Source organism: Acomys russatus, chromosome 13, assembly GCF_903995435.1.
Source record: "Acomys russatus chromosome 13, mAcoRus1.1, whole genome shotgun sequence".
In the NCBI taxonomy this organism is placed as follows: Eukaryota; Metazoa; Chordata; class Mammalia; order Rodentia; family Muridae; genus Acomys; species Acomys russatus.
The window spans coordinates 30,395,056-30,411,418 of record NC_067149.1 but is presented as its reverse complement, the minus strand read 5'-3'; the positions used below and the strand labels follow the sequence as shown (position 1 = coordinate 30,411,418).

At 40.1% G+C, this 16,363-nt stretch overlaps 1 protein-coding gene across 1 annotated transcript in view; it reads left to right on the top strand.

Moving 5' to 3' along the window:
- Nucleotides 1-16,363, top strand: part of Cntn3 (contactin 3) — a 357,126-nt gene that overhangs the window by 317,896 nt on the left and 22,867 nt on the right. The window contains exons 14-19 of the mRNA XM_051155002.1: nucleotides 437-554; nucleotides 1,346-1,504; nucleotides 1,593-1,742; nucleotides 3,166-3,236; nucleotides 5,588-5,822; nucleotides 8,320-8,435. Of these exons, the coding sequence (XP_051010959.1) occupies nucleotides 437-554; nucleotides 1,346-1,504; nucleotides 1,593-1,742; nucleotides 3,166-3,236; nucleotides 5,588-5,822; nucleotides 8,320-8,435 (849 nt within the window). The remainder of the gene's footprint in view (nucleotides 1-436; nucleotides 555-1,345; nucleotides 1,505-1,592; nucleotides 1,743-3,165; nucleotides 3,237-5,587; nucleotides 5,823-8,319; nucleotides 8,436-16,363) is intronic.

Below are 16,363 nucleotides of genomic sequence, written 5' to 3'. Positions count from 1 at the left end.
AAAAGAGAAAAATGTTTGAACCGTGGTAATCCCCCCTGCCATGCTGTATTTATCTCCCACTAGGTACCCAAATGCTTGCTCCTCTTCTCAGGCAGATAATTGCAGTGGGGTTGCAACCAGAGAGAAAACTGAGCTGGTGCTAAGCAGTGAATATAAAAAGAAGTGTTGCCTGGTAGAAGTAAATAGAATCTGAGACTATAATCTCTGCCCTCATTTATTTCTGAAACCACAAATACCCAGAGAAATGGTTTATATGAATACAGAGATCTGCCTGCCATCATGCCTGGTTTTGAACTTGTCTTAGTTTCTGTGCATCCTATGATTTCAGTCATTTTACTGCTTCCCACACTGCTTGCTCTAAACATGGGTTGTCTCGCCTTCAGGATCCCTTGTGTTTTTAACTATAATCTTGTGTTGTTGCCTGTTTTCCCAACAGAGTTCGTCAGGTGATTTAATGATCAGAAACATCCAACTGAAGCACACTGGGAAGTATGTCTGTATGGCGCAGACAGGGGTGGACAGCGTTTCGTCTGCAGCTGAGCTCATAGTGAGAGGTAAGCAGTGATACCTCCTATGTGGTCTAACAATGCCTTCCATGAGCATCCTCACTGGAAGAAAAACATACCGAGATACCATACCAGAATATCCCTGACACCCATACACCAGAAGATATGACAAGAAGAATGTGTTCATTCAAAGAAATGAAAACCTCAACTCTGCACTTCGGATGGGTCCTGCTGTAATTGGCATTCCACGGCCACTGCCAAGTGCTTTTCAGCATGTCATTAATTCAGGAAATGTATTTAATAGGAGAGAGAATGTGGTACAGGTGTGTGTCTGCCTCCAAAAGAATAGACGTTATCCATAGTGATAGAAAAAAAAATCACTAACCTTGGTTGTTATCTAAGTTAATGATTCACAGCTAGGCTAAAGAAATAAACGTCCAAAACATATCACATAACATAACACAGTGAGGTAGCAAGCCAAGATATGTTTTGCAGAAAGGCATTCCACCTGAAGCAGAAGACACTGAAATTGGAAACGTGCAGAAGATGCTGAATTTAGAAAGGTACAGGGATAATGCTGCATAGACCCTCAGTTAGTAGGTACCACCTATAGTCACATAGTGTTATGAATCATGGCTTCCTCTCCAGATCTCACATCTGACAAAGGAAGCCTGCAAACAGGGGTAGTTTTACTGCCATTTAAATGGTCTCTTCCCTTGAGTGCTTTTGAAAGAAGGATCAGTTGGTGGTATTAACGTGACAGGATAAGCCTCTTCACTTTGATAGAAGAGGATGGCTTTTTTGGGGGGTGATGCTCTTTGCGTTCTTGTCTCCTTTAGGTTCACCTGGACCACCAGAAAACGTGAAGGTAGATGAAATTACAGACACAACAGCCCAGCTCTCTTGGACAGAAGGCACAGACAGCCACAGCCCAGTTATATCCTATGCAGTCCAGGCTAGGACACCTTTCTCCGTGGGCTGGCAAACAGTCACGACAGGTAAAGTGGGTGGGCGAAACAGAGGGCAGCTGCTTAGAGGGATGTGTATTGACTGAGGTTCTTAAACTTCTAAACTGTCCATTTTTAGTACCTGAGGTCATCGATGGCAAGACACATACGGCTACGGTCGTGGAGTTAAACCCATGGGTGGAATATGAATTTCGAGTTGTAGCCAGTAACAAAATTGGAGGTGGAGAACCGAGTTTACCCTCAGAAAAAGTAAGGACTGAAGAGGCAGGTTAGTGCTTTTGTTTTCTGAGTAATGGGTTAATAGATTTACTTGGGTGTGTATTTCTATTAGTTCTGGTCTTCCAGCTACCAGGAGATCTGTCTCAATAATCCGTTGTCACAATAGCATGACCTTTCTAATGGCAGACTTTGCTGTATGGCATTTATCAAAAGGCACATGGAAGAGGCTGTGATGTAGTGTGACATTCCTGAGCATTCAGGCTGTTGCAGATGATCATTAGTGTGTGTTGAGTGACTATGCTTTTGTCACTTAAGGTTATAATTGCTATCTGACATAGTTACCTGTTAGCAGAAGAAACATTGTTTCCGTTTATAAAGAGCACTGACAAATTGGTCTGATAATACCACTGAGAGCTATGCTGCCGCAAAACGTATTCTGCCACCACACTCAGCAAGTGCACGTAAGCAATTGATAAGTAGTGTGTTATGGCTCCATAAGTGTTAGGTTATGAAAGCATCGTTTTAAGAATTTATACGAGATAAATGGCAATGTGTCAAAAAGCTACATTCATCATTCTGAAAATACACTATCATCAAACTCAAAGGTAGCAGGTACACCTGCCATTCCTTTAGAGAAGCACCTGGGTGGGTGGGGGACATCAGGCCTTCTTTTCCCAGAATCACTGGTATTAGTATTAATTAAAGTGAGTCATGAGATACAGCAAAGGCACTAAGCCAAAGGAGATGTGGACTATGCTTGCACAGTTTTACCAATGCCTCTTTCTTGGGATAGTAACCTGATGTTTGCACCAGGTATTGTGGGAAACAAGTAGGAAGAGCACTGCCTCTCATCTTCATTTGTTCACACAATGTGTATTTAGGGTCCATCTGATCTGCCTCCAGCCAATACAGCTGTACACGTTACACAGGCCCCCAGGAGCAGATGTTGTATTCTAGTTTCATCTTAGAATGTAGTAGCCAAAAGGTTCTCAGCATGAGTGAGAGAGCTGGTGTCTGTGGGAGTTTTATCAGGAACACTCCCTAGCAGGACCTGAGGGTTCCAGTCTGTGTCACTCTTAACCAGTCCCCATGCCATGCCGAGACTTCCTTCTCAACCTGGAAGAATCCCTGCTAAACTGATTCCCTGTCATCCCTGGGAGATAACTGTTTCTTATATTTCTGTCACCCTAGTGCAAAGTAGCTTTCATTTGCGTTATAGTTTTTCTTATTAGTTTATGTAAATAATATAATTTGATGACTTTACCAAGACATTTTATAAATATATGTGGATAGAAGTTTGATGATCTTACTAATGAGATACAGAACTGTACCTATACACATGCGTCTGTATAATGTACTTGTAGTGTATCACTGATAAAACTCAATGATATTGCAAATAAGCAAATGAGACTCCTTTCAGATATTACTATATAAAAGTAGTATTTTGCCTCTGTGTCTCTTAACTCATACAGTTCCAGAAGTGGCACCTTCTGAGGTCAGCGGAGGAGGTGGAAGCCGGTCAGAACTCGTGATAACCTGGGATGTAAGTGTCTGAGCAACATCTTTCCCAGCAGGGTATTTCTCTTCATCTAACCATTACAACCTCCAGGAATGTACTGGTGGTGATGATAATGATGACGGTGGTGGTGGTGGTGATGGTGGTGGTACTTTTGTTTATGGTAGTAGTTGTGGTGGCAGTAATGCTGGCATGGGTGCTGGGTTTGGTGACTTTTCTGGTGGTATTAGTATCTGCAGTGTATTGCCAAGTGATGTTGATGGTGATAAGACTAATGTTGCTAATTTTATTGTTCTAGGGCTGTTGATAGTACTAGTGTTTCATGTAGAAGTGTGGAGCTGTTGGTCATGTTGCTGAAGGGGCTACTGTTGCTGTTCTTGATGACACTAATGGTGTGAGTGTTTGGGGTATTGGTGGGCCTGGTGCTAGTAACAGTACAAGGACCTGGTGATGCCACTGATGTTGGTAATGGTGCTGTTGGTTCTGAGAGTAGTATTGGTTCATGGTCTCTATAACGGTGGTAGTACGAGTGGAGGTATTGACACTGGTGCTCCTGCTAATGTTAGTGATTCTTATGGTACTAGTGCTGATGCTGATAGTGATGGTACTGTTGGTGCCACTGGTAATGGCTATAGCACTGAATGTGCTGGTGGTAGCAATGTTGATAATGCTGATGGTGATGGTGGTAGCATTGATGGTGGCAGTGATAGTAGTGATGATGGTCTTGGTAGCAATGTTGATCATCATGATTGATGATTATTGATTGTAGTGCTTGTGGTAGTACTTGTGGTCATATTGAGCTAGAGATACTAGTACTGCTAGTGGTAGTGATGATGATGAGTGGCTCCAGCACTCGTGGTGGTTTAGTAATGATGCTGTAGCCAATTCAAATGATGCTGCTTCTAGTAGTAGTGCCCTTGGGGGCAATGTTGGTAATACTGGTGCTGATTCCAGTGCTACCAATCTCCCTGGTGGTACTTATGGAACTAGTGGTACCTCTAATGGCCTAAGTCATGGTGCCTCTTGTGTTGGTTCTGTTGGCAGTATAAATGACAGTAATGTCTATGCTGATACCGTCAATATTGCTGGAGATATGGATGCTGCTTATAACAATGCTGGGGATTGTACTCACAGTACTGTTAATGGCACTGTTTTGGGTAATATCAGTGGTTTTGCTGTGCCTGGCATTGTTGTCTGTAGTACTGGTGGTTATTGTTGAACTATCTGTTCTAATTCTGGTGGGTTTTGTCATATCGGATCTGTCAGGAGGACTGGTGGTGCTGGCATTTCTGTAGAGCTAGTGGCATCAGTGATAGTAGGAGATCTAGGAATATTGATGTGGGTCATGCAAGGTGTTCTTACTGATAGTGCTGAAAGTGATAGGTTATAGCTAGCAGAATAGGTGCTGCTTGCTAATTCTAGCAGTTCCAGCCCTGATGGAGATGTTGGTGGAGAATGTACGTAGAACTCCCTCATGTAGTTGTACTGCTAATGCTGGTGTTGGTGATGGTGGTTGGAGTGGTGCTCATAACTCTGGTAGTACTGAAGCTAATGTTATTGATGCCAGTGGTGCTGCTTTTTTTCCTGCAACATTCCATGTTAATTCTGCTCATTTCTGCTCATGTGCTCATTTGCACACACTGTTTTCATTCCATCCTTATAATGTGGTATCAGTGAAAGAAGAAAGGCAAAGAGATAAGGAATGGTTTGATCAAAATTGCATGGCTCTTGAACACAGTACTGAGAATCAGGCCTTAACAGCTGACTCTTGCTTCCTCATAATTTTTTTTTATGTAGCCCTATGTGTACCACTGATGTTCATAGAACATTATTTACATGAGTGTCTACGTTCTTGCTTGTTATTCTCTTAGATTTAGCTTTATGTTACAATTAGGAAATTCTATAACAATGAATTGAACATTTAAAATACACTATAGCTGAATTATCTAAAATTTGCAGATGTTCCTTTTTTCTCTACTTTTTTTTTATACCAGGTCTTATTATCCAAATATGACCTTTTCTATAACATTATAATTTATGGATTTGATTGTTTTTATTTGTCTTAAAATAACATGTGTGCTTGATTGAAAGTTCATGTTATTAGAAACTCAGATTTGGGCCATGTGATATTCTAATATTTGATTATCAAAGAAGATGTAAGGATATTCATTATCTAGATGCCTGTGAGTGAGTGACATATGCCTGGTTAAAAGCAGCTCACCTGACTTTCCCATTGTGCTTTTCTTCTTTTTAAAATACACCTGCTTAATTCCACATAGACCATTATTTAATGACTTTCAAGTGCACAAGTGATATTTCCATCATTTTTTGCCCTGAGTTTATGTGTGTGGATGATTTAGTATGTCTTTTCTTTGTAGCCTGTCCCTGAAGAACTACAGAATGGTGGAGGTTTTGGGTACGTGGTTGCTTTCCGCCCACTTGGGGTTACCACCTGGATCCAGACAGTGGTGACATCCCCAGATAACCCAAGATACGTCTTTAGGAATGAAAGCATCGTGCCTTTTTCACCCTATGAAGTTAAAGTGGGTGTTTACAATAACAAAGGTGAAGGGCCCTTTAGCCCAGTGACAACAGTGTTCTCTGCAGAGGAAGGTATGGAAAAATACAAAGCCTTCAGTTCCAATCTAATAGATGCATTGGTTTAAAAAAATGTCTTGAGAGTTCTTTGTGACTTTACATATACATTTTTTTCTAAAGGAGCGGTCATCAGAGCTGTTGTTAGGTATCCAGTGTGGGTCATAAAGATCAACCAAACCTTACTAGAAATATTAAGAGTCACTGGATAGTTACCAAGCATAATGACCATTTAAAACTGTTCATCAATCACTCCTGTCTTGAGTTTCATCTTCTGAACCATGAGATATTGTCACCTTGCAAAGCTCATTTTTCTTCTTGGTATAAAAATTAAGCAACCCTTTAAAGTATCCTGGCCTAGTATTTCCTATGGTCTCAGCAAATTTCAGGACCATGGTGGAAAATGAGAACTAGGAGATTGACGCAAAAGACATGTAGCGTTTGTATCTTTGAAGGATGACCACTCAACCACATACTTTACTCAGAACCTGCTCAGTTATTCTGTCTTTCTTACATAACTCCTCAAGAAATCAAAACATAATATTTTCTTTCAAGCCCTCTTAAGAACATGATACTGAAGTTAGGAAAATCAAGAAGAATTGCCATTTGAGATATTGGCAACTGAATGTTAACCCTGTTATCAAGTTGTATCTTATAATGATGGCAGAAGCTACCATAGTATATGGAGTGGGTACCACCTGCCATATACTGCCATGTTGAATTTTCAACTAAAGGTTGAAGCACAGGATGAATTATTAGTCTCCATTTATAAATGAGAAAATGGAACCTTGATGAAAGATAGCAAGGAATTTGCTAAAATATATTTATTAAATGGAAAATACAACTTCACCCAGGAATGGCATTAGTCATTATGAACTTATGAACCATGATAGCATGTTGTCTCTTCTTCCTACAGACCTGATAGTAAATTATCAAACATGGTTCAAAGCAGACAGTTCTAGTAGAGTCAGTTTTACTAAGATTCCCACCTCAAGTCTTATATTTTCATTTTCTATTAATGGGGAGAAACTAAAATAGCTATAAAAGTCTTTTCAAAAGAGAGATCCTAATGTCTATAGCCAGCCTCCTTTTCTGGAAACTACCAGACTTATAAGGGGAGACCAGAGTTTATGGTACAATAAGCCAGGAAATCTTTAGACATCTAAGACCTGAGTGTTGGTGGGAGAAAGTATAGACATCCACAGCTTTCTGCTTATTCTTGCCTTGCTCACTTCCCATCTTCTGGCACAGTTCAAACAACAAAAAACAATTCTGGTTTGCTAAGAAAAGGTGAGAAATACAGTAGAAATATGCTACAACACCTCAATGAGCCAAAGCAAAATCTGATCAGCACACCTCATGCCAACCATAGTCAGATGGACTCAGAAAATGATCTGATCCTCTAGACTGCCAGCATTGGATTGCTTCTAAGTACTACTGGTGTCTCTGCCCAACCCTGAGAATCTCACTGTGCCTAGCCTTAAACATTGATTCTATTTCTGTCTCATGTACCCATGGCTAATGACAATTTAATACAGAAATGGATGTTGTAGTGGAGAAATTTCTACTAAGAATCAGTATCCTGAGAAAAGAGAATCTCTGTGAGCCCCATAAAGTGCAGGAATATTGGTTACAAAGGGGATTTCCTATGTAATAATGTGGACAAGTATACCTATTGTTTTGACAGCATTTGCAATCTATCTCATGTAAGTCTCTTCTTCTTTTGGACCTAGACTAGAAAAAACACTCACTCAGTACTTATTAGTCAATGACATTGACTTGACCTTGGCCTTTGTTTGGCATGATAACATGTCAGTAACATTTTTAGATAAAGAATTCCCTAAACACCTGGTTGGGATTAATGGGAGGGGAGCAAAGACAGGAATGGAGGAAAAAATGGACAGATGGAAGAAAGAAGAAAGAAAGATGCTAGGAAATAATTCCAAGGGATGAAAATGTAAGTTGCTAGAGCCATTAGGCAATGAAAATCTAATGATTATGATATCACCTTTTCTTCATCAGAAGAGTAGGATCTGTATATTCAGGACATGGTAAGTGGTGTGTGTGTGCACACTCGCAGGCCAGAAGAGGGAATCATATCACATTACAGATGGTTGTGAACCACCATGTGGTTGCTGGGAATTGAACTCAGGACCTTTAGAAGAGCAGGTAGCACTCTTAACCACTGAACCATCTCTCCAGCCCCATGGTTTCAAATATTTTACAGAATACTGTAAGATCTTCATGTGCTCAGTGTTTTTAATATTATTATTTAAGGAGTTTCAACCATGTATGGTGGTGCATTCCTGCAATTATAGTTCTCTAGAACCAAAACAGTATTATTTTTGTTAGTTCTGGGCCTGCCCAGACCTCAGAAATATTGCCAGGCCAGCTAGAACTACATGGAAATATCCTGTCTCAATAATGTAAATTAAAAATGGAAAAAAACAGAATTTTGGATGATTTGTCAATTGGGCAACATTCTCATTCTATCCCAATTTCTGTTTCTGAACAGAGCCTACAGTAGCCCCATCTCACATCTCTGCCCATAGCCTGTCTTCCTCAGAAATTGAAGTTTCATGGAACACAATTCCCTGGAAGTTGAGCAATGGACATTTACTTGGCTATGAGGTAATTGCTTTACAATTAATACATGTTTATGTATTGCTACTACGTTGGTTAATTTCAAACTTTCCTAACATCAACATCTTAGACAACTACTATCTTTAGCTGAAATTTTCTTACTGGTAGGAATATTGTCTCAACTGATTATTTAACTCTGCCAGGCAGATTGAAATAACCAGTTGGGTGGAGAAGATTAATGCAATAAATGTGTAATCCAAATTTTTATGTGGGCTTGCTAAAATAACAAGAGTGAGAATGAACTGCACTACCAAGTTTATATAATTATTTTGTTATCAGGAAAGCATATCCCCCCATGCCCTGCTTTTGTCCTGTTTTCTTGGTGTTCTTGTTACAGTGTGAAATTACTCTCTTCTAGACTCTAGACTATTTAGTTGCAGTGACCTCTGTAGTTGGTAAAACAAGAAGAAATATTTAAAAAGAGGATATCTCAAGAACAAAATGAAAGTCAAAATAAGTCAGAAAGACAAGAAATATTTGAGTGGAAAAGGTCATGCCATTTTGGGAGAGTCCACATGCATAAAAAAGCTTAACCAGAAGTTAAAGGAAAAGTAAATTATCCTAGAAGGAATATAACCCTTTCCCAGTGAATATGGGCAGTGTAGACATCACTAAAGAAGATCCACTGGAGAGGGTTACTTCAGAATGGCACAGTAGGGCCATCCCACACATGTTGTTGAGTGATAGGAAGACCCAATATTTAGTAAGGAGCAGTGGAGCTAAGATCTGGAGAAATGAAAAAAGTACTAGGTAACAGTAGTATTTCTGGAGTGATAGTTATGATTTCAGTTCTACCCATATTTGTCTTCTTAGGAAACTCCTTGTCTTAGGGTTCCTAATTGCATGACCAAAAGCAACATGGGGAAGAAAGTTTTTTATTCAGCTGATAATTCCCTGGCAACACTCCTGCACTGATGGAAGTAAGGGTTGGAACTTAGGCCACGAACTAGGAAACAGGAACGGAAGCAGAAGCCATGAAGGAATGCCATTTACTGGCTTGCTCCTTATCACTTTAGGCTAGGCTTGCTTTCTTTTATAATTTACTATCACCAGTAGATCAGAAGGTACCTCTCATATCAGTCATGAGTAAAGAAAATGACTTATGACTTGCTTAGGGGAAGCCAATTGAATCCTTTCCTCAGTTGGGTTCCTCTTCTCAGACAATTCTAGCTTGTGTCAAGTTGACAACAAACAAAACAATGAGGACACTACCTCTTTGAGCAGCCAGGTGATTTGGACAGCCGTACATGGGCATGTTAGCTCCACACAGCCATTTCCCCTTCTACTTTTTAGTCAGCCACAGGTGGTAGTCACCGGATAGTCACCTGACCTTAGGCAACTGATCTATAAAAAGTCCATCATGGTCAGTTGGGTTCTTATTTAACCTACTTAAGTACTTTCTGGAAACATTCTACCCATTAAGGTGCTGTGTCAGAGTCACAATTTACTTATTTACTGCATTACAATATTTTGCAAGCTATTACTATAGGCATGTTGGATAAAGCTGGTAAGATTAGGTGGAGCAGATATTCCTGTGTTGCCCTAAAGGATAAAACAAGCAACAGCTTATAGAACTTTTAAAGGAACAAAACAACAGAGCCATTTGATAGCCATGTGAATCTAAAGTAGCCTTGAGAGTCTTTTTCGCTTTGCCCTTCTTCTCATTAAATTCTCTTTATATTTGAAGAACTCCAAGGGTTTCCATTCCTTATAGCCAAACAAGTTGACTTAAATATTAACAAGTGAATTAGAGAAAGGACAAGCACCAAAGCAGTGATGTTCGAGATAGAGACCATGGGCCACTTCCCCAGAATTACAGGGGCTTATCAGTAACCATGAGATCTATAAATTCTCCTTAAAACTAGTGGATGAAAACATGTAGGAAACATTCACTTTCCAATAAGTGTCAGAAATGTGACAGCTGCTATGGTTAAGCATAAGAAGAACGAGTTTTGATAGAGAGAGACCAAATCAGAAACAAGAGATACTCACTTAAGAAAAAGAGAGTGTGGAAAAGGGTGTGAAACAACATAAAACTGCAGCAGAGGCACAATCAACCTCAAGAAAAATGGCCGAAGAAGTAGAATATAGCAGCCTGGGCATCTGATTTTGTAAAGTGGATGTAAATAGAAGGTCATGGCAAGGCAGCAGCAACAGGTACCAAAGGTTAGAGAACTGACTGTTGCAAAGACGGTGAAGCTGTGTGGCCTTTGAGCTGGGGCACAACTGGAAAGCAATGAAGGTAAAGCAAGTTCCAGCTGTGTGCGCAGTTTCCTAAGCTTTGTGCTTTCAAGGACTTGAACAAGGTAGCATATGGAAGGCATTTTTAATAATGTATAGCACAAGATAGTAAGAATCACTTGGGAACTATGTTTGAGGGGACTATTTAAGAGATTTGTTTGTCAGGTTTGTTGCAGTGTGTAGTCTCCAGTAGACATTGAGTCCTACGCTTTCTTGCTTGAAGGGAACTTGAAGAAACTTAGGAAGAGCTGAGTCACCTGGCCTGACACTTACTAGCCTTCCTGTCATTCTTTCCATGGTATAAGAAATGGCCATAGATGGCTCTATGTGTCTTGGAGCTGCAGAGATGTGGAAATTTTGGGTCTTGGTCAAAAACATTGTTTTAAAATAGGGATAGCAGTGCCCAGGTTCATGGCAGGACTACAGAAGGGAACACGTGTGCTCTTACACTCAGCAGAGATTTTCCATTCACCAAGAATAGCTCTGCACTTGGTACAACCAAAGTGGTAAAATCAAACGTCAAAAAATGACCTGCCCCGGCTTTGGAAAGGGAACCCCAGGAGGGCTATAATTGACGAGCTGGACAAAAGATTCCATTTTTAATCAAAATTAGTCAAAGGAAATCAACATGTACGCTTGACACTCTTTACTTAGGAAAAAGAGATGCATGCCAACCTTGAATACTTTTGCCCTTACAAACAAAATGCTGGATCCTAAGTCTTAATACAGCTGTACCTTGTGAAACACTTGAATAAATAAATAAGTACACCATACTGGACTTGTGGGCTTATAAAACATCCTGAGAGTATTGGGTATTGGAAATTGTTAGCAGAGGCATTGACATGTTGCTTATTTATGTGTGTGTACATGAACATGTATTTGTAGAGGCCTAAAGTTGATGCTGACTGTCTACCTGTGTTTATTCACACCTTAACATATTTTGAGACAGTCTCTCACTGAACCTACAGTTCATCAGTCTAGAAAGACAGGCTGGCCAGTAAGCCAGAGGGATCCACTTGTTTCTGCTCCCTAACGTGGATGTTTAGGGATGCAGCTGAATAAGAGAAATGACAGGTACCAGAGCTGCACTAGCTTTGTGCATTGAATTCTGGGGATTCAACTAAGCCAGATACATGAACCCTTTAGTGGCTGCGCTTTGTCCCTAGCCCTGATCTTTTGTAAATTTAGCTGTTGAAGAGTCATTCAAAAAAGAACATTTTATTGAGAATGGAGTATGTTTATATATTTTTACAATCAAAGAGCCCAGTGGAAGTCACTACAGTAACTAGTAGTATTCATACCATTTTCATGAGTTCAGATCTTTCTGGTGAGAGAATAGGTCCCGTATGGGACAGAGAACCTCACTTAATTGCTTGCTTCTGTTTCCCAAATTCTCAGGTTAGCATGCAAAAAGTTGGCTAAATTAATGCTATTTGGACTTTGCTGTTTGCTAAGCGAGCTTCAGTACATTCGCAAAGATTCCCAAAGTTCACTTAAAATTGAGATAATAGTAGCCAATAGTCACAGGCTAACTCGAAACATAAAGGAAAGAACGCAGCACTTGTCAAAATGACCTAAGGAGATTGGTAGCTTCCACCTCTCTGTTTGGAATGTTGGCCTTTGGAGCAAGATATCATGCATACACACACACACACACACACACACACACAGAGAGAGAGAGAGAGAGAGAGAGAGAGAGAGAGAGAGAGAGAGAGAGACAGACAGACAGACAGACAGACAGACAGACAGACAGACAGACAGAGAATATTAAGAAAATAACATCAAGTGTGTGACCCCAGATGTGCTGTTCCTATTACTTAGGGAGGCAAGGGACAAAGGACTGTAGGTGCAGTAATAATGACACGTTCTATATAAACTTTTGGTTTGGGGTGTATTTGCATTTTGAATATTCTTGCAAAACAGTAACAAACATAATGTTCAAATATAGTATGCAGTATGTGTAAAAGGAGTGATTTACAATGTTTTGCAAGAGTATGTGTTGTGCACAAGGAAAAAGCAAATGAGCTAAGAGCTCCACGAACTAATTGAGAAAATGTAAAGAATTAATGTATGTTATTCTAGCCTGATAAAAATATTCCTTTTCTTAGTTTCAGCAATTATTTCAAAATTAGCCTGAAAGGATAAATAACTTAGCAGAGTAATTAATTATCAGTCATGTGGCTGAGTTTGTGGGTTGCAGTTTCCCGGGTTTGGTTTTGAACTTGTTGATCGCTCCTGCCTCTCTCACTCATCTCAGTGAGGGCTGATCATAGCCGTGTGGCAAGCTGTGCACACATCGTCATTAGCATCTAGACTAATTTCCTTTCTGATTTGACCAAGCATTAGTTGAGAAGCTTGTTTCCCTGGGCTCCAGTTTATTTCATCTGCTAAGCGGTTACACTTGGGCTCATATCTTTCCTGGTGCCCTTTGGAATAAGGCAGGATAAAAAAGATACTTTATGGATATGGAATCTGGATACTTGAAGAAAAGAACGCACAGTTCTTACATGTGCATAGTAACAATTTTTCTTCTTCTTTGAAACACTTTAATTTCTATTATATACATATTTATATACATATATATTCTTTGACAATATCATACACGTATATAATGCATGCTGATCACTTTCACCTCCCATCTTTTGTCTCCCTCCCACCCCTATCAACCCCACCATCCTCCCTACAAATCCCTTTCCCACATCCAGTCTGTTCACTGTTATGACATACTGTGTTTAAACAGGGACATCCATGTGACCATGGGTATGAACTACCCATTGCAGCCTGGTGGGCTACTAATGAGGACTATCCCTTTAGGCAGTAGTTCAGGGAGGGACAAGGGATACATGTGTCCCTCGCCATGCATGACTGACAGTTGACAAGAAGCCTAGTCATGTACAAACACTCGCATATAACTGCAGCCAAGCCACTGGCTATCCATAGTCCCAGTGATTGTGTCGAGGGCTGGTCTCTCTACACTCACATATTCTTAGCTTCTGGAACAGGCAGGAGTCTCTGAATTCACCATGATCCACTGGAAAGAGTGATTTCTCTTATCAAGGCTGAGAGGAGCATTTTTCTGTATGTGTCTGGGTATAAGACAGTCTCGTCAAGCACTGGCAGCATCATTCAGGGACCACATCATTAAAAATAACTCTCCAAACACCAGCATCCCTCAGTTATCCATAGGTCCACAGCGAGGGATGAGACATCCTGAGCCCCACCCCCACCCATGCTGCATTGAACACCTGCAGGTATTGTACATGCAAGCACAGCAGCTGTCCATTTGTATCATTTAAAGAAACTTACTGTATTCATTTGTCTGTTCATAGAACCTAGAAGAAAGAATTTCAGAATAAAAATAAAATAGCTGTCCTAGTTTGAGCAACGCGTGATATATACAAAATATAAAACACCACACTATATGACATGAATATTGCCTCAGCATTTTTTTCCTGTTGCTGTGATAAAATACATCAACAAATGCAACTCAGGGGAGAAAGAGTTTGTTTCATCTCAGAGTTCGAGGTTAGAGTCTAACCTGCCAGGAAAACCATGGCAACTAGTCAAATTGTGTCCACAGTGAGGAACAGAGAGCAATGGGTGTGTGTTTCTGTTCAGTTTCCCATCTCCATGTTTCCATTCCAGGATCCTAGTCAGGGAATGATGCCAGGGCATGTCTTCCATCTCAGTCAGTGCAATCAATATAACCCCACAGACATACCCAGAGGCCCATCCCCCAAGTATTTCTACATCCCGTCAAGTTGAGAATCACGAGTGTGTACAGTCACTGCATGTTTTTTTAAATTTTTTATTAATTTATTCTTGTTACATCTCAATGATTATCCCATCCCTTGTATCCTCCCATTCTTCCCTTCCTCCCGTTTTCCCCTTATTCCCCTCCCCCAGTCACTGCGTGTTAATAATTAGTTTTAATTTAAAAAATAAAACACGGGATAAGCTCACGAAGTCTGTGAAATAATCCTATACATGTTACCTAGCATACCGAGGCATATCTGAGAAGAACCTGATAGGTTTTTGTTTTAAGTTTGGCAGAGGAGTATAACACAACAGAATGCTTTGCTATGACTCCTTGAGGCCTTCATCCAGCCTCCTGTTTCAAACATCTGTACAGAATGTATTTAGGACCTAACATTTCAATTAGAGTAAAAAAAGATGTAAACTATTTGAGTACCTTTTCTGAGAGTATGGAAGCAAAGCCATATGCCTTTATGCTCATTCCTTGTTACTGAGCAAAGATTTCACATAGGAAAATTGGACACAGGCAATGGAGACATATTTGCATAATGTAATTCAGGCAAATTTAAAGTGAATAAAAAGAAGATGTTAAGAGAGGTACAAGAACGATCTCTACAGTAGAGGGTGGTTTCAAAGACCCTTCATGGGGATGGAGAGTAAATGACCCTCCATGTGGGTGGAGAGAAATGGGGACTATGGTGAGTGTGGGGTTGGCTTTCAGCTTTATATCTGCGAGGACAACCCTTGCTGTGCAATGTTTTTGCCAGACAGCCTCTCCAACGATGTCCAATGAGAAGATAGAAAGAAATGAGCCTGATTGATGTATGCAGTTGCTACAGATGACTCTCCCAGGGCCAAGAACAAATTGACCATGAGTGAAAGATAAATGTGGATTTGGTTTCCCAAAACATCTCAGTGGACTTTTTTGCATGCCTTCTGTTTATTTCAATTTGTTCAGTGTAATAGCTACATTACAATATTCATTCCTTTGCACACAATAACTACTTTCATCTATTTAAAAAAGTACTCTTGATTTAATACCTGTTCTATAGTGGCTGAGCAAAGATACCATGTTCTTCAATACAGCATCTTTATGTACTGCATTTGAGTTTACAGTTAAATTAAGTGAAATCTCTGTTGCAGTGATCATAAAGAGTCCTCACAGCGGGAAGATTACTTTTGGAGAACCAAATTACTTGCAGAGATAGAGATAACAGTCTTACCCCTGAAATTCTTCCAGTTTCTTTCTGCTCATTTGCCCAGATAAACTTGTGTTGACTAGCAAAACGGTTTTATGATTCAGAAGAAGAGCAAAACAAACTTGTATTATCTCATCATTAAATTGAAGCACTACTGTTTCATTGATGCTCAGAGGCTTGGGTTTAATACCCAGCCTGGTGATGATCAACATTTTCTTAAATGATGTTGGTCCAAGTCATCTCACAAGTCAAACGAATTTTGTGTTCCAAGGTCCTTGGGGAATTCTGAAGCCATGGATAATAAAGTTTGTTTTATAAATGATATACCTAAGATATAACCAATAGTTAATAATAAGATAGAATATATATAGCAGCATACTCCAATAACAGTTACCAAAAATAATCTCTCTTTCTTAAAATATCTTACACTGTGGCACTTACAAGAAGCATGTGGCCCACTGGAAACCAAAACTGTAGAAAAGGAGGCTATGTATAAGGAGGGGACTTGCTCCGTAATAGAGCTCCGAGGAAAGATAAGCCACTGTCTGTGATGTGAAACTGCCATTAGCAATAAAATAATTTCATCACACATGTGTGTGCCTGTGCGCGCATGCACACACACACACACACACACACACACACACATACACCACGCACATACTGCCTCTTCTCCAGCAAAGCAAACTGGCCTACCAGGTGTCCACCTATGGAAAGGAGCTG